This window comes from Tamandua tetradactyla, chromosome 8 (genome assembly GCF_023851605.1).
Source record: "Tamandua tetradactyla isolate mTamTet1 chromosome 8, mTamTet1.pri, whole genome shotgun sequence".
Classification (NCBI taxonomy): Eukaryota; Metazoa; Chordata; class Mammalia; order Pilosa; family Myrmecophagidae; genus Tamandua; species Tamandua tetradactyla.
The window spans coordinates 89,416,814-89,439,394 of NC_135334.1; the positions used below are offsets into that span (position 1 = coordinate 89,416,814).

The 22,581-nt window shown below is 40.3% G+C and overlaps 1 protein-coding gene and 1 long non-coding RNA gene across 2 annotated transcripts in view; one reads left to right on the forward strand and one right to left on the reverse strand.

Annotated features, from left to right (window-relative positions):
- Positions 1-9,706, reverse strand: part of LOC143644713 (uncharacterized) — a 48,213-nt gene extending 38,507 nt beyond the window's left edge. The window contains exons 1-3 of the long non-coding RNA XR_013156830.1: positions 9,615-9,706; positions 4,516-4,804; positions 1,465-1,582 (exon numbers count right to left, since the gene is read on the reverse strand). This is a non-coding gene — a long non-coding RNA (uncharacterized LOC143644713). The remainder of the gene's footprint in view (positions 1-1,464; positions 1,583-4,515; positions 4,805-9,614) is intronic.
- SPON1 (spondin 1) overlaps positions 1-22,581 on the forward strand; it is a 285,884-nt gene that overhangs the window by 91,763 nt on the left and 171,540 nt on the right. The window contains exon 4 of the mRNA XM_077114063.1: positions 21,873-21,946. Coding sequence (XP_076970178.1) covers positions 21,873-21,946 — 74 coding nt within the window. The remainder of the gene's footprint in view (positions 1-21,872; positions 21,947-22,581) is intronic.

Here is a 22,581-nt window from a genome sequence, read left to right on the forward strand (position 1 = left end):
ATGTGGTCACCCTAAGGCACCCTGAATAGAGAGGAAACCAATTCGTAGAAGGTTGAATTATAGATTTTCAAGATTATTTATGTCAGCCCAAAGAAACATTATGCACCTTGATATATGGGGAGGGGAGAGGGGGATTAAATACAATGCATAGTGCTGTTGCCAAAAAAGAAAAAAAAGGCCATTGCCAAATATCTTCCTAGAATAAGAATTCTGCCAGTTCACTTTCTTGAAACATATCTCATTTTGTTTCAGAAATGTTCTTAACCTGGGGCCATCCAGAAAACTAGATAAATGCACATCCCAATCTGATGGCACATACTCCCTCGTTTGAAACCAAAAACAGAGCTTTGACCAGGACCCAAACCCTGGCAGCATTTTCATCTGTGGGGTCTCCCACACCACAGGGGCCCCGTTCAGGACTTCTGTTGTGCTGTCTCCTGAGGGTGGCAACCATCTAGTTTTTCCTGCTGTTCCCTAAAACAGAAGAGGAGTAGGAGACCTCCCCTTCCCTCCCTCCCTTTCCTCTGCACCTCCACTGGAACCTCTCCTATCCCTGCTTTGTGAAGGAGCCAAGCATTTCCCAGGGACACATGATCTGAAGTTCAAATCCCTCATCACTCCAAGACATGGAATTTGTAAATGGGGTTACACTGTCACTTTTAGGAGTAGTATTTTTATTGATTTTGGGATTTTAATTTATTACCTATTTGAAAAAAGAAAAGATTTCATTACCTTGCTTAGGATGAATAAGGGGCTCAAGCATCATTCCCAAAAGTCTCCCATCTTAAGCATTAGTAGATTACCATTTAAAAAAAAAATCAATTGCATTCCATTTTGCATTCAAACGAGGTTCCATTAATTTCTCACCTGGATTTTTTTTTTTTTACTCAGAAAACTAGAATCTTGACCTTTTCTTTTCTTTCCTTTCCTTCCTCCCTCCCTCTTTTCCTTTCTTTGTTTCTCCCTTTCTCCTTCCCTCTTTTCATTCCTTCCAGCTTATCTCTGCAAGTCTTCTCTTCTATGAGAAAGACTAGGAAACTAGCCCAGATTATACAGCTTATATATGGGCTCATGATGGGCCTCCAGAGATCTGTGGGATTTGATTCATGGCTTAAGTCTGATAAGCTCATGTGACATAAGGATGAAGTCATATGCTACATGAGGGTCTGGATGTTGAAAAGAATAGCATGGGGAAAATCCAGAGTGAGAAAAAAAAAAAAGTAAGATCCATGGGTACCTGTTTTTGAAGGGTCTCAATTCAAGGGATGGACAAAATTGAACGCATAAGGCAACTAGCAAGTGTCTTTTCCATAAAGAAAGCTCTGTCCTTGGTTTATCATCACCCTGCCGATTCTCAGCATTGTGGAAAGATTTTGAATTCAACCTGAATGGTTCCTTTTGAGAACAATGATTGACGTGAGCCAAGCTGCCTGGCTTGAACAAAGCAAAGCAGACATCACTGACCTTTATGCAGCAGGAAAAGTTTCATGACTCAGATTAGACACCATTCACTGTTCACCTAGTAGCCTGGGGGTGGCACTGATGATACAGAGGGGTTTATTCTTCTTGCCAGACTGTGGACCTAGAGTAGACACCCAAAAGTATGTGTCGGTCATAAAAGTATTGAACTGTAGGTAAGCTCACATGATGAAAACAGCAGATCAACATGCCTTGGATGAAACACGCTTTCGTACATGAAGGACACTGTGCTCGTTGCTAGAGGGGCATGATGTGAGGCCATTATGCTCAAAAACTCAGGCTTCAGTCAGAGGTACCAATTGTAAACACACAATGCAGAGTATTAAAGTCCAAGCAAGTAGCAAGAATACCCAGTGCCTGGATGCCAAATGAATAGTAAAGATAAACCATGTTCTGGAAACACAGAGGAGGAGCAGGTCACTTCTCACAGTCCCCATCAACGAGGTTCAGAGGAGAAGGTGAGCAGGAGCAGGTGAGTGGGGTTGGATTAGGCAGAGACGTGTGACATGCACTGAGTAGCATGAGCAAAAGCCAAGAGGGCCCACAGTGACAATGCAGGGCTGAGTTCATGTAATTGGGAAGAGTGGAGCATCTGACCTGAAAGACGGGTACCCCGGGTGTTCAGGGTTGCAAATGTTTAGCCAAGAGCTTGGACTGTATACTCAAAGAAGAACTTTGGTCTAGAGAGTACTTACTGTGTGCCAGACACTCTGCTGGGGGACAGGGGCAGGGCAATAGCCAGGACTGTGATGCCACTATGCCTAATAATCTGTGGAAGTTATAATGTTCTGGTGGGGTTGATTAATTCCCAGGCAGAGCATAGGTAAATTGGATGGGTGACAAGGCAAGGAGACCTGGTAGGAGGGTTACTGCAGTAACTGCCAAGGGAATACTTCATTTAATCTTCTGTGCATGTCTCCCCTGAGGCTGGGGATGAAGGGCCTGGAGTGAGTACTAACTGGCGTGAAAATCATGACCTCTAATTTAGAGCAATTATTCTTGTGGAATCTCTCCCCAAAGCAATGCATATGCACAAGGCTGCGTGCCGTCTTTAGAGGGTCAAGGATCCTTTGAAACCCATTCATAGACCATGAATCCCATGGCTAAGAAAAGTAACCAGCCTCCTATCCCTATCCCCCAACCTAACCCACTCTGGAAGAGGGGGCACCTCCCACCACACAGGTCTGCTACTCTACCCGAAGCACCCCCTTTTCCACGGCAGCAACCCTGATGATAGCAAGGCTCTTTGGGAAATGGGAAGGTTGGAGGGAGGTCCATGCTTGAGGACCTTGCTCTGCTAGCCTGCATTCCGTTTTCTTACACCTGAGAGAACATGCTCTGGCTGCAAATCCCAGCCTACAGGAACCTACAAAAGGTGGGGGTGGCTGGGCCAAGGCAGAGTCTGATGCATGCAGAGAGTAAGGACTTGTGTGAACCCAGGCTGGAGGAGCTTGCAGTGTGGCAGCATTTCCTCTTCCTTGGAGACTAGGGTTATTATGCAATTACACCCACATGCTGCCGTGGAGCAGAGACGGCTCTGCACCAAAAACCCAAGAAACCCGGGAGCAATGGCTCTCTTTCTATTTCTTGTTTCCCAGTCGAGACAGGTTCTATTTTGAATCAGAGTATAGTCTGGAAAGAAAGCAGCGGAAGCCTTAGAAGTTTGGAATAAAAATTTAACCTTAATATTTAGGGGTGGGGAAGAAGCAGAACTCTTAGTTGGAAGAAATTTTATGAAATGGAATGACAGTCATGCCATTTTATATATCTGCTATCATGCATTTCAATTCTAATGCTAGTATTTCAGCTTTTCAGGGCCAGGAACCCTTTTGAGAAGCAAATGAAAGCTATAAACTCCTACCCTGAAAAATGCACTTGTACACATCATACAATTTCATCATCCTAAAACCTGTCTGCAGACCCCAGATTAAGAACCCCAAGTTAAATAAGTCTTGCCCAATCCTCTGCTAGTTTCCAAATATGCAGCAGTTAATAAGATAAAGTCCCTGGGCTCAAGGGGCTTACTGTCTGGTGGGGTTTATAGATATGAGAAGTTGGAAGGGAAAGTCAGGCAGGCCACCCACTGCCATTTTAACTGTATGGGACATTAATAATCACAGGGGCTCAACAATATAGAAACTGAACCAATAATCCAAACTGTCACTTGTCTCCTGACTAGTAATACTCCAGATACCAAGAATCATATTGCAAAATGTTGAAAACTTGCTAAGGCTCATTGAAAAAATGTTTTCTAATTTTTCAGGAATATCAAAACCTCATGCTTTTCTAGCCTGAAAATAAGTATTCTTAAGAGAACAAAATTTCCTGGCTGAATGATGCATTGTAAAATAGTGCCTTCACTCAAGCACAAGGATTAGAAATAAATCTCTTTGCAAGGTTAGGAAATACCTATTAAAGCTAGAAGGAGGAAACCATTAAGGGTCTAAAGATGCTGGAAAAAACCCCCGATAATTTGGTTTAAAAGCAATTATAGAAAACACTACCCAGAATTGCCTACCTAATAGAGTTTCCACAACTGGGACTACATTCTACAGCCTATTTATTTTGTGCAAGTGAGTTTATTTAAGATTTTTCCAATAGCTGACAAATTTCCAGCTAGCGATCTAGCAGATATCCTCAAGGATTTATACTGTTTCCTCTGCCTGGGCTTATAGGGATAAAAACTGCCTCCAGAATAAAAACGATATTTCCCTCACCTGTGCCTTCCTGTCAAACTCTGACATCCTTCTCCCTTCCTTTACAGCCACATCTTTTTTCAAATTGGAGTGTGTTTGCAGGTCTGTTTGATCTCTTTCCAGTCACTTGAAGAGATGCCTGCTCCTTGCACCCCACAGAAAGTCCCCAGCAAAGGGCAGTGGTGACCTCCCAGCTTCTACAGCCTCATCTTGGGTTGTCCTTTTCAGAGACTCTTCAATTAAAGCATCTCTATCCCTCATCCCCACCAAAGACCTTCAGTGCTCTCACACCCTCTCCCTTGGCTTGGTATATAGGGCTAGGATCCTTGGTCCTCCTTACCTCTTGAGCTATCCTCTTCTGTATTCCCACAATATTGTGTTCAAACCTCTTTGAATCGGTTAGGCATGCTTTTCAGAGCAGTGTTCATTAGAAAACTTGACTACCAATTGCTTTAACAAATAGAGATTTACTTTTTTCATATAATGAGAATGCCAGAGACAGGTGGCTGCTGGTGTTGTTTCAACAGCTAAATAATTCCAAGACCAGGGTCTCCTGTGTTTTAATCTGGCCTTTTCCTCATGGTTACAAAAGAGCTGCCATGTGTCAGACATCGCATTTGTAATCAAGCCTGGAAAAAGAGAAACAGGCCACAGTGGCCTCATTAATTTATTTTATCTGGAAAACAAAACTTTCTTAGAAGTTCCTCCCTCCATTCTGCAAACCTCTGCTTGTATTACTGAGGTCACATCTGGATCACATGTTCCCTAACCCCAGTTCCCTACTCCCAACCACAAGGAAGACTGAAAAAATGGAAACAGGACTATCATGATTGACTTACTTGGTACTACCCCAAGCTAAAGGAGAGTTCTATAAGCATAAAGATGGAGGAATAGAAATTGGGTAGACTCTAGTACTTGCTATGCAGTATTCTGATTCATCAGGTTACATGTCTCTCTCCTGTCAGGCTGTCAACTATTTGCTGTCACACGCTACAGCTTATTCATCTTTGTACCTTCAGTTCCCAGCTCTGTGACACCTATTCATTTACATGAGTAAATGAATGTCTGTATGCTTTTAACGTCTCTCACATCTAAATTAATTCTCTTAAGACACAATCCAGTTTTATTCTTTTCTTTCTGCTTCTCTCTTATAATGGAAACAAATTCCCCATTGTTAATTTTCATTGGATTTTTTTTGGGGGGGGATAAAATTTAAAGTGTTAGAGTAGTAATATCGACAAGATTTTTTATAAAGATGAAGTCTGAAATTGAACAATAATAAAAAGAAAATAGAGCCATGTTAAGCTTGCTATCCCCAGGGTCATTCTAAGAGGAAATAAACTAGATGTTGAAACAAATTTTCCTCCAATGTTATTAAAATCAGAACCAAGGCTTTGTAGGTATAACTTTTTTCAGTGATGGAAATCCTATGATGGTACAAGGTTGGGAATGGGTTGTAGTCCTGTTAAGAATGGACTCGACCTCTTAGCATGTTATGGTCCTGATCTAACTGGCATGTGTGCATACAGTCCCTGATGGCTCTCCCTAGAGCTAAGCCCTGATTCAGGTTGAGATGCTGTTGCAGAGCAGGTGGCAGTGCTTCCAAGGCCTATGAATGATGGACCTGCGGGTGTGTAGCTCTGCTACAATGAGCCCAGCCCTGTTTCAGATTCAGCCTCTGGAATTCCAAGTTGAGCTCCAGGATCATTTTCCCCAGATTATTCCTGGTTGACCTCATTCCTCTTGACAATCCTGCCCCCAATTCCACCTCATCCCAGCCATAAATGACCTTTCCATCTCTGAGACTCAGCAGAGTCTTGTAGATGACTCTCCAATGGAGTTTTAAAACACGTGGTATTGTGATAGTAATTTGGGTATGTCTGGTGTTTAGTGTGGTTCTGAAATGATGCTAGACAAACTGTCATAGGCACTGGTATACTTTCTATGATATGGAGTGATCTCGTATAACCCGCTGCACCATTTTTTACTAACCTCAAGCCTCACTGGCCTTATTACTTTTTTTAAATATTTTTATTCATGTCTTCACATACATACATTCCATACGTGGTATACAATCAATGGCTCACAATATCATCACATAGTTGTGTATTCATCACCATGCTTATTTTTTAGAACATTTGCATCAATCCAGAAAAAGAAACAAAAAGAAAAAGCTCATATATACCACACCCCTTACCCCTCCCTCTCATTGACCACTAGTATTTCCTTCTACCCAATTTATTTTACCTTTTGTCTTCCTTATTATTTATTTATTTTATCATCTATATTTTTTACTCATTTATCCATACCGTGGATAAAAGGATCATCAGACGCAAAGTTTTCACAATTGCACAGTCACATTGTAAAGGTTATATCTTTATACAATCGTCTTAAAGAACAAGGCTACTGGAACACAGCTCAACAGTTTCAGGTACTTCCCTCCAGCCACTGAGGGAATACATTGTAAACTAAAAAGGGATATCCATATAATGCATAAGATTAACCTCCAGGATAACCTGTCAACTCTGTTTGAAACCTCTCAGCCACTGATACTTTATTTTGTATCATTTCTCCCTTCCCCCTTTTAATCAAGAAGGCTTTCTCAGTCCCTTGATGCTGGGTTCTAGCTCATGTTGGGATTTCTGTCCCATGTTGCCAGGGAGATTTTCACTCCTGGGAGTCATGCCCCATGTAGGCAGATGGCAGTGAATTCACCTGCTGAGTTGGGTTATAGAGGGAGGCCACATTTGAGCAACAAAAGAGGTTCTCTGGTGATGCCTCTTAAGCCTAATTTTGAGTAGATGTAGCCTATTCTTTGCAGGAATAAGTTTCATAGGGGCGAACCCCAAGATTGCTGGCCTTCTTTTGATTGTTCACTTGCCACAGGCCCTTACATGTACTGTCAGTTCTGCCAGAAAGAACCTTCCCCACTCTATCTGCTAACTTCTACTCATGTCTCAGGTCATCATTAGAAAGAACCTCTTGGATCTTTCAATGATGATGAATTAATTAGGTGCCTGCTCCTATTATTCTCTCTCACAATATGTATGTTTATTCTTATCAGACTAAGGATCAAAATTGCATTATTTGTTCAATATAAATCTCCTATCCTGGTTGTGGTTTTGTGTTTACCACTGCATTCCCAGGGCTACCATAGCATTTGGTACCAACTCAAAATATATTTGTTGAATGAGTGATTAAATGAATGAATGAGACAAAAGTACCTTGCATTGCCATGATACTGCTTTGACTTAGATAGCTCTTTGAAGCCGGTATTGTGATGACATGGTTACTAGAGCTTTTGTCATAATTGCACAGATCCTTGAGGCTCTGTTCCTTTTATTTTTTCAGTTTCTTTTCTCTATGTTGTCCAAATTAGGTAATTTATGTTGTTCTTAATCTTTCCTTTGTCCTTTCCACTCTGCTGCTGAGACATCCATTGAACTTTTTAAGTATTTTAGTTTCTGAATTTTTCAGTGATCAAATCTCCATTTGGTTCTTCTTTGTATCTTCCATTTCTTTGCTGAAACTTTCTCTTTTTTTCCACTTAATCCTAGCATGCTCAGAATTGCTATTAAAGCATCTTTATAATGACTGCTTTAAAATATTTGTCAGATATTTCCAACATCTGTGTCACCTTGATGTTGGCATCCATTGATTTTCTTTCCTCATTCATGTTGTAATTTTCATGGTTGTTGGTATAACAAGTGATTTTCTATTGTATTTTGGGCATTTGGGGTGTTATGTATAAGATTCTGGAACTTAAATATGTCTTCTGCTTTAGCAAGCTGGATTTGGCTTAAACAATGGGAAGTTATTGTCCCATGGTATTAGTTTGTTAGCTGCCAGAATGTAATATACCAGAAATGGAACAACTTTTAAAAAGGGGAATTTAACAAATTACAAGCTTGCAGTTCTAAGGCCATAAAAATGTCCCAACTAATGCAAGCATGTAGAAATGTCCAAACTAAGGCACCCAAGGAAAGATACCTTGATTCACGAAGGCTGATGAAGTTCAGGGTTTCTCTCTCAAGTGGAAAGGCACAAGGTGAATACGGCATCTGAGATGCTAGCTTCCTCTCCAGGCCTCTTGTTTCATGAAGCTACCCAGGGGCATTCTCCTTCATCTCCAAATGTCGCTGGCTGGTAGACTCTGTCTTTCTCGGAATCTTCTGGCTTTCTCCCTTGTCATTCTGTCATCATTCTCTGCTCTCTCAGAATCTCAAACCTTTTCCAAAAATGCTTCCTCTTTTAAAGGATTCTGGTAAAGTAATCAAGACCTCCCTCGAATGGGTGGGGACACGTCTCCACCTAATCAAGTTTAATACTCACACTTGATTGAGTCACATCACCATAGAGATAATCTAATTAAAGTTTCTAACATATGTTATTGGACAGAGATTAGAAGATATGGCTGTCTTTGCAAAATGGGATTAAGATTAAAACATGGCTTTTCCAGGGCACATAAATCCTTTCAAACCAGCACACATGGTTTCCAAGGCTAGAAAGCTTGCTTCCTCCCAGGGTTGGTAATGTTATGATGTTGGCTTGCTACAATCCTTGAGGTTCCTTGTATTGCTTTTCTGACTTTCATCAATGTCAGTGCTTAAACAATGGGAATTTATTTTCTTACAGTTAGAGTCTGGGAAAATGCCCAAATTAAGGCATCATCAAGGGGATGCTTTCTTCCTGTAGACCTGCTACTGGCAATCCGTGGCTCCTCTGCCACATAGCAAGGCACATGGCAGCATCTGCTGATCTCTCCCTTTTTCTCTACATTTTTTTGCTTTCAGCTTCTTGCTTCCATGGCTTTCTCTTTCTGCATTCATTGTGTTTATAAAAGACTCCAGTAAGAGGAATAAGACTCATCCTGAATGAGTTGGGTCACACCTTAACTGAAGTATTCTCATCAAAAGTTTCTAGTTACAATGGATTTACAGCCACAGGAATGAATTGGATTTAAGAACATGTTTTTCTTGGCTACATACAGCTTCAAACCACCACAGGCTCACACCCACAGGAACATGGATTAAGATTAAGAACATGAGGTACATAATTTAACCAACCCAACAGATCTCTTCTGATACTGTGTCCGTGGGAGAAGGGGGCACTGTTTTGTTACTCCCGGGAGAGAGGAGCATTGAAGTTCTCATTCGGGCACACTGAGAGAGGGAAATGTGCCTCACCACTGCTGGGTAGGGTTGGGAATTCAGACTCCCACCAGACCTCTGCCAACGCCATCCTAGTGCTGCATCATGCCTTGGGTCCCAAGGCCCCAGCTAGCCTGCCCTCTTCTCTACACCTTTCAGTCTTCTTATGATGGTTTTGTACATAGCATTCCAGCCTTTTAGCTATACTTAACAGAAGGAATAGGGAGAAAGGTATCTAATCCATCTTCTCCAGAACCAAAAGCCCCCCATTATATATATATATACATACATTTTTTTTACATGGGCAGGCACCAGGGATTGAACCCATGTCTCTGGCATGGCAGGCAAGAACTCTGCCTGCTGAGCCACTGTGCCCCTCCCCCCCATTATGTTTTAATGATTCTTCATCCATTCATTCCTTTGCTTACTCCATGAATTTTTAATGAGTGCCTATTTTATAACAGGCGTTAACAAACCTCTCCTTTGTTACTTCATTACACTTCTCACAATTTGTTTATATGTCTGTTTACTGGTCTAGTCTTTTCCTCTACCATTTGAAGACAAAGAAGTTTGATACCTCAAGGTATTCCCATTCCTAACATAGCGCCTACAAAGCAGAATGCTTGAAATACAAATCTGTTGATTGAATGGATGGATGTGAATATGAATGAATGAAATCTAGTTGCCACCCAGAAAATGTGTGGTTCATCTTGACCACATTTTCAGTGCAGCCTAAGGCAGGCTGTGATGTGTAGAGTGGGTGAAAGCTTCCCATTCTCTGTGGCCTCAGGAACTGGGAAGTATCTAGGTTGGTGTGTGATCTCTGGTATTTCCAGATCCATCTTCAGGCCCTGTGGTGGCCCCTGGTGAGTTTTTTCATCCGCATTTAAAATCCTATTTAACCCTTACTCCTCACATTCTAGAGACCACCTGAGAATATGAGGGATTACTCTGGTGTCCTCAATGAAGGTCACCAATGAGGCAGAAGTACAGGGGCACACCACTGTTCAGGGTACAGTCCTCTCTTTTGAAAAGCCATTTTTCGTAATGGCTAATTCTCTGAAGCCAGACTGCCTGCTTTGAGTCTTGAATCTGTCACTTGCTGTGTGTGCTTGGTATATAGTGGCACCTAAATCATAGGCTTGCAATGGGAGTTAACAGGGGCGAAAAGCTGCTAGGGCAGTATCTGGCAGGGGGAAAGTCTCCTTAACTGTTAGATTTTTACCATTTCTGATTTTTCTTTTATAATTCCCGGGCACAGTAATATAAAAACAAACTTTTATCTCTCTCCCATGAGGGTCTCTACAAACCCAGGGATTGTCAAAGATGAAATAAAGAACTTAACAAACTTTTTCTTCACTGCAGGGGTTAGGGCATGTGAGACCGGAGTGGGGAGAACAGGAGATGGGCATGGTTGTGGGAAGGCAATATAAGGTTTCCTTGTAAGGTGATACAATTGTACAGAACTAAATACTTGTACACACACACATATAAAGTACAGAAAAACTGAGGAAGTCTGAATAAGATGGGTGGATTTTGTCGATGTCAACATCCTGATTTTGATATTTTACTCTAGTTTTACAAAATCTGACCATTGGGGATGCCTTGGCAAAGGGTACAGGGGATCTATCCCTCTGCATTATTTCATACACCTGCCTGCGAATCTTCAATGCTCTCCATAAAAATTTTCAAAATTTAAAAAGAAAAAAAACTTCCTTGTCCCTTCTGTCTTTTGTTTTAGTCAGTGGCATCACCATCATTCCTTCTGCTAGTCAATGAAATTTACATGGGGAGTCAGTTCCTTAACTCTCTGCTTTGTTTTCTCACCTGTAAAACTGGGATAACAGTAGTGCCTACCTCATGGAGTTACTGCGAAGATTAAATGAGTTAATATCTGTGAAACACTTGGAAGAGTGCTTTGTTAATGAAGAAAAATAAGTAAATAAAATGCCTTGCACTCTATCTTCTCTTTCTGCCCTAGATCCAGTAAGTTACTAAATGCTGACAGGTTTTCCTACAACGTATCTCATCAATTCTCCCCCAGTTCAGAGCTGCAATGCCAATATTACTAGCTTCTGGGAAGACTTGCCATTGCAGATTAAGTCACTGCTCCTCTGTCTCCCAGGACTCCTCCATTTTCGTGTTCAACATCGATTTCCAGTTACCTGGAAGTGTCTGTTTCTCACTTTTTCCCACTGGAGTAGGAACTCGTTACTGGCAGACACCAACTCTTATTCATCCTTCGATTTCCAGCTTCTAAACAAAGTGCCTGGCAAAAAAGAAATGTTTTATGAATGAGTGATCAACTGGAAATGATCCTTGGCAGCAGCTTCTCTGCAGTGATGGTAGACTACTAGACCAGTGTCTGAGTCTATAGCTCTGTGGCCCAAACATAGATTGTAACCTTGCTCATAGGCAGCCATGCAGTTCTTGTGTGTCTTGTAGACAGAGCCCTGAAAATAAGCTTTCACTTTTCTTCTCCACGGATGCATTATTATGGGCTACCAAGATGCCCCTTAACTCCTGGACTTTACTCCGTTTCCTGAGATCCACCTAAAGCCATATCAAAGGTTGGTGAGAGTTTGGATCATGGAATGCACAAGGACTCTAAGTATTCGGTAATTAACCTGAGGCCAGGGACAAATGAGCTCTTGGCTTCCCTGTGAAGTAGAATAATGAGCTCACCTCAACTCCTGATAATACCACCATCACCAAGTTTCAATGTTTTTTCTTGCGTCCTCCCACTGAGTTTTACTTTGATCCATAGAAGGGAGTAGATGTTAGTCATCATTAAGTGGATCACCTCTCTGGAAAACATCCGTACAATCATAGAGAAATGTTTGTAAAGCATTCCAAGAAATGTTCAGTAATGGGGAAATGACTGGAGTTGGAAAGAGGTTTGGCAAAAATAGTCTGAAGACCACAAACCTAAGCTACCTTTGGCCTTTCACTATCTCTGCCTAAAGCAGCTGACCAAGCTAACACCCTTGCTTCTTCCTCCATAAGCGAAGGAGACAGATCTGGTATCAATCATAATAACAGTTAGTATTTATTAAGCAAGACACTTATTATTATTATATGCAAGACACTTTGTTAGGGGCTGGCAGTTTAGCAATAGCAGTGATAATGGTTACCATGTGCTGAGTGTGAGCTAGGTGCAGCATGCGATACTCAGCCCCTTACATGGATTATCTCTGTACACAGTGACCCAGTTGCTGAGATTCTATGCACATTTTTAAATCATTTCATGACCTGACCACTCTCATGTCCTTCAGTTTCAGAAGTCGCCCTGTCCCTTTTTGGTGAGAGCAGAGATCTCAGGCCTTTTCAGTGCTAGACCACAAAACTGCAACCTTAGCAAACTCTAGCTTCATCCCAATAGGCAAATTCCTCAAGGGGAAAAAAAAAGCAAGTAAATAAACCTTTCAGACATTGGAGGACCAAGTATTCAAGAGATCCAGGATAGCATTTCTGGAAATGTTCTAGTTGGGGAAAAAAGAAAACTTTTAGAATGATTAGTGAGTTCTTTAAAACCTTGATATTCCAAAGATTGAGAAATTTAGTTTAGATTTTCTTAGCATGTACTCTCATGATAAGGGAGCATTCAGTATATAAATGCTGTGCAACAGGGCTGCAAAATTGCAGCACAGAATGGGAGAAATTTGTCATTCTGAAATGCTAAGGGAATTCTTACTAACAGCTTTCTCATCTTGTAAAGCTATTATTTTTCTGAACTATAATATGATTTATAAGTCTCAGCTGAGTTTCATACTTTTTGTGGGAACAGCCTCAAAGAGAAATGCAATTTCTCAGAATATAAAATTTGCTCAGGATTTGGCCAAATGAGGATTAAAAAGAAAATATCTTCTGCAAACAAACATACCAAATCTTGGCTTCTGCCAGCACATCTGTAGGTGAATGTGGGTCTTCGCCAGAGTTCTGGGCTCAACTTGGCTCTCTTCTCATACTACACACTTTCCCTGCTGACTCCAGCCACTCCAAATGCTTCAACTCTTACCTGGACTCCAGTGACTTCAAAATCTAAACTCCCATTCCCTCATGACTCTCCTAAGTTAAAGGTCCATATATCTAACTACACTCACTAGACTTACACCATCACGTCCTATAGGTGCTCAATCTCAAATTCCCTTCTTTTCCATAAACCCGTTCCTTCTCCTGGATTCCCAGTATTGGAATGATACAAATACCCATAGAAATAAGCATGATGCAGTTCCTACTGTCAAGAAGCTTGTAATCTACCACAGGAAACAGAAAAGTAAACAGGCAATTATAAGACAGGTTAATAAGTGCCATGAAAGGAGAAACCCAAGAGTCTGTGGCTCTCATAGGAAGGACATCCCATCAGGAAGGCAACCTTAAGGAAGTAACTGCTTATTGGGTATAAGTTCAGTAACTGAAGTGTGCATGTATGTGTGCAGGCATGTGTATGTATGGGGGTGTATGTGCATATGTGCGTGGGTGTGTGAGTTTGGGAGCCACAAGGAGGTGCAGAAGGAGCCCTATGGGCAGAGGCCCAGGGGCATAAGAGCATGGAGGCACATATAAGGTATGGCTTGGATAAAGTGCTCTGGAGGGACGGAACAGAGGAGACCAGATCACCCAGGCCAGGTCAGGACAAGCCTTGTGTCCCACATTTGTTCACAGAGGTTGAAACCAAAAAAGCATGATGCAGAGGGTTTACCAAGCATGACCTGGGAATGTCTTTTCATGGAGAGCCTCAAATCGTCATGATCCAGGCTCCAGGGTGTCCCACAAGGTCACAGGTGCTCACACTGTGCTCCATGGGATGCTAAAATGGATCCAAAGAAAATCAGTTTGGGGTTACTTATGTCATAATATTGACCTCACAGGGTGATTATACTTTATACACATAATTAACTTTAATTCTTAAAAACACTCTGAGTGTGAGACAGACAATGGACGTTAGAGATAGACAAGGGAAACTTCAAAACCTTGGGCAAATTATTTAATCCCTGCATTCCCGTCATCTCAGCTGTAAATAAGAGTGGAAATCACAGGCCACAAAGCTTCATCTTAATCCCTCTGAAGAGAAAAAGGTTTTGAAAGTTTATCAAGCCTGACCTAAACAAATGTGAAATTATTCATAGTTTTTATTTACATTCTTCATATGAATATTCTTACATCTTGATGCAGAATATTGATATGTTTGATTATGGATAGGTGCATTAGTTTGTTACACTGCTGGAATGCACTATACCAGAAATGGAACTGCTTTTAAAAGGGAATTTATTAAGTTGCAAGTTTACAGTTGTAAGGCCAAGAAAATATCCAAACTAAGGCACCAACAAGAAAGTTACCTACATTCAAGAAAAGCTGATGCTGTCCGGAGGTCATCTGTCTGCTGGGAAGGTTCGTGGCTGGCATCTGCTGGTCCGCGTTCCTGGTTCCATTGCTTTCAGCTTCTAATGCCAGCGGTTTCCTTTCTAAGCATCTTTGAGCATTCACATAGCTGCTCCTGGACTAAACTTTGGTATTCATCATCTGCTGGGGCCAGAGATTTTTTCTCTTCAGGTTCTGACTGTTTCTGTGAGTCCTTGTTTAGCACCCAGGCTGTTTCTGTCTTGATTTCCAAACATCTGCATCAGCTGTCAGGTTTCTTCAAAATGTTTCCCCTTTTAAAGGATTCCAGTAATCTAATCAAGAACCGCCTAGAATGAGCAGAACCACATAGCCATCTAATCAAAAGGTCATACTCACAATTGGGCACTCCATATCTCCGTAAAGATAATCTAATCAAAAGTTTCTGCCTCACGTTATTGTATCAGGATTAAAAGAAATGGCTGCCTCGTCCCCCAAGATTGGATCAGGATTAAAACATGGCTTTTCTGGGGTACATAATGGCTTCAATCTGGCACATGGTGTTATATGGTCTCTGTGATATCTTAACTTTCAAAATCTGAATTCAAGATAAAAAAGCACATCTGGCCCAAGGATTTTGTATGAGGAATTTGAGGGCATGCAATATATAGAAATCATAAGGTAAATGAAGTAAGATACATAAAGTGCCTTGCTAGGACAGTGGCTGACACCTAGTGAGGTCTCAGAAATGGCAATTATTATTAAAAAGAGTGTGTGGGACACCTTAGACTTTATAAAGCATCAAGGAGTGTAGGAACCTGAGACATCTCAGAGGAATTCTGTTTCCCATCTCTAGCCTAAAAAATTTTTTACAAATACATTTTCAGACAATGTGGGTGTGATTTAACTTTTCTAAGCATGACTATGTCATTGGCTTTGCCACTGTTCTCTTATTCACAGCAGGAGGAGGAGCATTCAGAATTTCACAGATATGGCAAGGGCTGGTTATTAGAAGATAAGCAGAGCTTTTCTGGATGGACAAATTGCAGAAGGAAGATTCTGGGAGAGGAAACAACACAGGCAAAGGCCTGGTGGAATAGAGCAATTAACGGTTTTGCGTTAATAGTAGGAGTCTTGGGGCGGGCCGCGGTGGCTCAGCGGGCAAGAGTGCTTGCCTGCCGTGCCGGAGGACCCCGGTTCGATTCCCGGCCCCAGCCCATGTAAAAAACAAACAAACAAACAAAATATAATAAAACAAGAAAATGTTTAAAAATGTTTCCCTTTCTTCCTCCCTTCCTTCCTTCCATCCTTCCTTCCTTCTCTGTCTTTCCTTCCTTTCCTCCCTAAAAAAAAAAAAAAAAAAAAATAGTAGGAGTCTTTAATACACCTCTCTCGATATTGGCTAGAACATCTAGTCGGAAGATCAATAAGGAAATATAAGACTTGAACAATACATTAAACCAACTAGATATAACAGACATTTATAAAGCACAGCACCCAAGAAATAAAGAATACACATTTTTCTTTAGTGCGCATGGATCATCCTCCAGGATAAACCATATCTTAGGCCAGAAAACAAGTCTCAATAGTTCAAAAAATTTGAAAACATGCATATCCCCTTATTGACTTCAGTGGAATGAAGCTAGAAATCAATAATAAGTGGAGAAAAGGTAAAAATACAAAAATATGTGAAACTTAAACCACATACTGCTAAACAATCAGTGGATTAAAGAGAAAATTATCATGGAGATCTATAAATATCTTGAGATGAATGAAAATGAGAACGCAATATACCAGAACTTGTGGGATGCAGCAAAGGCAGTGTTGAGAGAGAAGTTTAAAAAGAAGAAATATTTCAATCAAAGACTTAAGCTGAAAACTGGAAAAACTAGAAAAAGAAGAGCAAACTAAACCCAAAGCAAGCAGAAGGAAGGAAATAAACATTAGAGTGAAGACAAATGAAAGAAAGAATTAAAAAATACAGAGAATAAAAAAAACCAAAAGTTGATTCTTTGAAAAGATCAATAAAACTGACAAACCTTTAGCTAAGCTGACAAAGAAAAAATGAGAAAAAATACAAATAACTAAAGTCAGAAATGAAAAGGGGGACATTATTACAGACCCTACTGAAATGAAAAGGAATACAAGAGGATACTATTAACAACTAATGCCAATAAATTAGATAACCTAGATGAAATGCAAAAGTTCCTAAAACAAACAAACTTCCTACACTGACTCAAGAAGAAACAGGAGATCTCAACAAACCAGTCACAAGAAATTGAATCAGACATCAAAAACCTCCCAACAAAGAAAAGCTCAGGACCAGATGGCTTCATAGAGAATTTTGCAAACAATTCCAATAAGAATTAACATCAATCCTGCTCAAATTCTTCCAAAAAATTGACGAGGAGGAAAGTCTTCTAATTCATTTTATGAGGCCAGCATCACCTGCATATCGAGGTCAAGACCATGAGAAAAGAAAAATCCTGCATCCCTTCTTAATTAGAACACTTAGTAGACTAGGAATAGAGGAAAACTTCCTCAACATGATAAAGAGCATATACAAAAAACTCACAGCTGACATCATACTTAATGGTGAAAGGCTGAAAGTTTTCACTCAAAAATCAGGAGCAAAACAAAGATGCCTACTGTGGCCAGTGATATTCAAAATTGTACTGGGAGTTCTAGCCAGAGCTATTAATGGCAAGAAAAATAAATAAAAATCACTCATATTGGAAAGGAAGAAGTGAAACCTTCCCTATTTGTAGATTAGTGATCCTATATACAGAGAATCCTGAAAAAACCACAACAGTGCTCCTGAGGGCTAATAAATGAACTCATCAAAGTGGTGAGGTACAAGACCCTAAAATCAATATTGTTGCTGTATGCTTAGTAGTGAACAATCAGAAGAAGAAATAAAAAAAATTTCCCTTTACAGCAACAACTGAAAGAATAAAATATCTAAGAATAAATCTAACCAAGAATGTAAAGGACTTGTACCCAGAAAACTACAAAGCATTGCTTATAGAAATCAAAGAAGACCTGGGTAAATAGAAAAATATTCCATCTTCATAGATTGGAAGACTAAATGTTGTTAAGATGTCAGTTCCATCCAAAGTGATTTACAGATTCAATACAATGCCAATAAATTTCAACATCTGTCTTTGGAGAAGTAGAAAAGCCAGTAATCAAATTTATATGGAACAGTAAGGGGCCTTAAATAGTCGAAGCCACCTTGCAAAAAAAGAACAAAGTTGGAGGACTCACAAAGCCACAATAATTAAAATAGCATGGTAATGGCACAAGGACAGATATATAGACCAATAGACCAATGAAATCAAATTGAGAATTCAGAAATCAGCCCTCACATTTATGATCAACTGAATTTTGACAAGGAGTAAAGACTACTCAATTGGGAAAGAATTGTCTCTTCAACAAATGGTGCTGGAATAACTGGATCTCTATTTGCAAAAGAATGAAGGTGGACCCCTACCTCACACCATATAGAAAAATCTACTCTAGATGGATCAAAGACCTAAATATAAAAACCAGAATTATAAAACTCCCCAGATAAAAATGTATGGAAGCATCTTTAGAACCTTGTGTTAGGCAATGGTTTCTTAAACTTTATACCTAAGCACAAGCCCAGAAGAAAAAAATAGATAAACGTGACCTCATCAAAATTAAAAACTTTTGAGCCTCAAAGAACTTCTTCATGAAAATGAAATGACAACTACACAGTGGGAGAAAATATTTGGAAATTACATATATGATAAGGGTTTAATATCTAGAATATATAAAGAAACACTTCAACTCAAAGACAAAAAGACAAGCAACCCAATTAAATAATGGGCAAAAGACTTGACTAGACATTTCTCCAAAGAAGATATACAAATGGCCAAAAAAGCACATGAAAGAATACTCAAACTCATTAACTGTTAGGAAAATGCAAATAGAAACTACAATGGGCTACCATTTCATACCCACTAGAATAACTACTATTTAAAAAATTGAAATTTAAAGTATTAGAGAGGATATGGAGGAATAAGAATGTGCATTCATTGCTGGTGGGAATGCAAAATGGAGCAACTCCTATAGAAGACACTTTGCCTATTCCTCAGAAAATTAAATATAGAATTATCATATGAGCCAGCAATCCCCACTTCTAGGCCTACATCCAAAAGAATTGAAAGCAGTGACCCAAACAGATTATTTGCACACCAAAGTTCATAACGCTATTATTTACAGTTGCCAGAATATGAAAGTAGCCCCAATGTCCATCAACAGATAAATGGATAAACAAAATGTAGTATATACACATGATGGAATAGTATTCAGCCATAAAAAGAAATGAGGTTCTGACACATACAGTAATGAGGATGAACCTTAAAGACATTACATTGTGTGAAATAAGCCAGACACAAAACAACAAATATTGTATGATCTCAGTGAAATGAAATAAGTAGAATAAGCAAACTCATAAGAAGAAGAATCTACAATATGGGGTAGGAATAGGGAGTTAAGACTTAAAATGCACAAGAGTTTCTATTTGGGACAGTGGAAAAGTTTGGTAATGAATGGTGGAGACACAGTACAACATTATGAATGCAATTAGCAGCACTGAATGAATTATATGTTTGAATGTGGTTAAAAGGGGAAATGTTAGATTGTATATATGGTACTATAATAAAAATTTAAAAATAAATCCATGGAATGGCACAACACAAACAGTGAACCCTTAGTTAAACCATGGACTACAGTTATTAGAACAATTATAAAAATGTGCTTTCAACAGTTGTAACAAATGTACCACCCCAATGCAAGGTATATTTGAACTAGGAGCCCTGTATTTTATGCATGACTTTTCTATAAACCCACAATTTCTCTAATTTAAAAAAAGGCTATATGCAAATTTAGTCCTTTGGTGCTTTTCCTCCACTGTGCTTTAAACTTTGAGAAGTAGCCCCAGCTGTATCATTCCCTAAAGTGTCCCTGGCACATCCCTCAGTGTCTGGCCATTTATTAGGACCCTCTCCTCCCAACTATTTGTTGCAAATACACCAGTAAACACAACAGGAAAACAAATGGTGGAGGAGGCTGCTCTGGTTGAAATGAGAATGGAGGCCCCAAGCCAAGCCTTAAATTGAAGCAATTGTATTGATTTTGGATGCTTCCCACTAGACCCACTCCTTGTGCTTCCCAGAGGTCCTCCAGGGACTTCTGCTGGGGAACACTCTTAAAAGCATTTTTGTAAATGATGGGCTGCTCTGACTAACAAAAGGTTTTGTTACTTGGCTTTGGGGTAGGATGAGTATTATTCTCTGCCTGAGGAAGCCTTCCTTTAATGACTTACAGAATGGATAAATGATCAAAGTAGCTTTGTGTAGACAGGAAGAATATTTCATTCATTTATTTCAACATCTCTGCTCCCTTGGGTGGGTAAAGATGGTTAAAGACATCTGTGGGCTGTTCTGAGTTGTATTCTTTTGTGCAAGACTGAATGTAGAGTAGACATTTCTTTGGAAAGTCATCTTGGCTTAGGCCCAGACCATGGAGAAAATTCCCTCTGTACTCAGCAGATCCAGGCACACATGGGCCCATTCCTGGATCTGAGATGGTATGACACAGGACACATGTGCCGTCACTTGTTCAATGTGGTCAGCTGTCTTGGAGTCGAAGGATCCCTGTATTTGTTGAATAGGGCAAATGGAAGTGAAAATTACCTTCCGATGGAGAAACATTGCTGAAGAAAATCAATAGAAATGGTCCAAGATCCATTGGCACCATCTCCATTTTAATTGTTGTAGACTTTCAAATGACTGGATTCAACCTCTGTGAGGCCAGATGAGAATAAATAGCAGGCAGGGTTAAAGGAGAAGCAGCTTGTCTGGGCAGCCACAGATTAAACCGAAAATATGTGCTGGCCAGAAGTAAGTATTTCAACCTCAAAATGTTCTTTCCAAATTCTAAGATCGTGTGTTTGACATGTTTAAGAGAGAGATGTAACAGCTGAAGTTGTCTTTGTTCAGAAAGTAGGAGACGGTTTTGTCTAGACTCTCAGGAATGAGGTAGACTGACATTTTCAGATCAAATGAAAAAATATTTTTAAATCTCTTTTTTTCCCCTTCAGGAAGAGGGTTTGACATGCTTCTACAACTTAAATTTGAGTGATCTAAAAATGGCCTCAATAATTTGCTATAAAAAATAAAGTAAAATGAACCATTGAAAATACTGTCAATTCATTTTTGTACCTGTGCTGGTTTAAAAGGATGTATGGACCCTAGAAAAGCCATGTTTTAATCAAAATCCCATTTCGTAAAGGCAGAATTATCCCTATTCAATACTGTATGTTTGAAACTGTAATCAGATCATCTCCCTGGAGGTGTGATTTAATCAAGAGTGGTTGTTAAACTGGATTAGATGACGACATGTCTCCACCCATTTGGGTGGGTCTTGATAAGTTTCTGGAGTCGTATAAAAGAGGAAACATTTTGGATAATGAGACGATTCAGAGAGAGAAGATCAGAATAACATAGCCACGAGAAGCAGAGTCCACCAGCCAGCAACTTTTGAAGATGAAGGAACATGCCTCCCAGGGAGCTTCATGAAACAGGAAGCCAGGAGAAGAAGCAAGCAGATGACGTGGTGTTCGCCATGTGCCCTTCCAGATGAGAGAGGAACCCTGACCGTGTTCACCATGTGCCTTTCCAGATGAGAAACTGTGACTGTGTTCGCCATGTGCCTTCTCACTTGAGAGAGAAACCCTGAACTTCATCGGCCTTCTTGAACCAAGGTATCTTTCCCTGGATGCCTCTGATTGGTGTAATTGAGATATTTTCTTGGCCTTAGAACTGTAAGCTAGCAATTTATTACATTCCCCTCTTTAAGGGCCATTCCATTTCTGATATATTGCATCCCAGCAGCCAGCAAACAAGAACAGAACCTTAACAATATTACCACAATCACCAGCAACACAATAACTAATAGCTTTTCATTTCCAGGTATGTGTTAAGCTCTTAATACGTATTTTCTTATTTAATCCTCCCAGCGACCCCATAAGGTAGGTATCATTATACCAATTTGTTGAAGAAGAAACTGAGGCACAGAAGGTTGGGGCAACTCACTCAAAGCTGACTGAGCAAGGACTGGGTCTGACTGACCCCAAACTTGCCCCCCTCACCCTTTACTATATCTTCTTTCTCCACAGGGCCAGCATCGTACAGAAGCGCATCATTTACTTTCAAGATGAGGGCTCTCTGACCAAGAAACTTTGTGAACAAGGTAAGGAGAGGCTGGCGCGGGAGGGACAGATAAATAGAAGGCGGCTCATTCAGTGTAAGCATCCAGCCACAGGAATTAAGACACTTGGGCTAAATTCCTCTGGGTTCTGCTTCCTCACGTAGTTCCGATTTTTAATCTGGCTGTGTGCTCTGGATAATTGGATCCGCCTTAAGCTCTAATTACCCAGCTTGATTCCCTGGGTAGAAGATAATGTGCCTTATATTGGTGTCATCTTATTTTTGTGAAGCAGTGATTATTCTGAAGAGGTTCCTTGGAATAATTCACAGGACTTAATTAAGGAATGCACAATTGTGCACCTTTAAAAAGTCTTGTTATGGTTCTCTGGAATAATCACTGCAGCAAAAACTGGCATGGTACCCGCAATAAGGGGGGTGGATTTTCTCCAGGGAAGACCAGTGGAATGCCGAGGGAGTACTGACCTTGTGATTTCACTGGAAGCCAGGATTTGGTCTTTGGATTTGCAAACTCATCAACTTCCTCTTCTAGGGTAGAAAGCATTTTAGCAAACTTCATAGACCCCAAGTAGAGTGGAGAGGTTAGAGCAGGGGCCCAATTCAGATCAGATCTGGATTTGAATCCTGCCTCTGCCCTTCCTAGCTATGTGACCTTGTGGT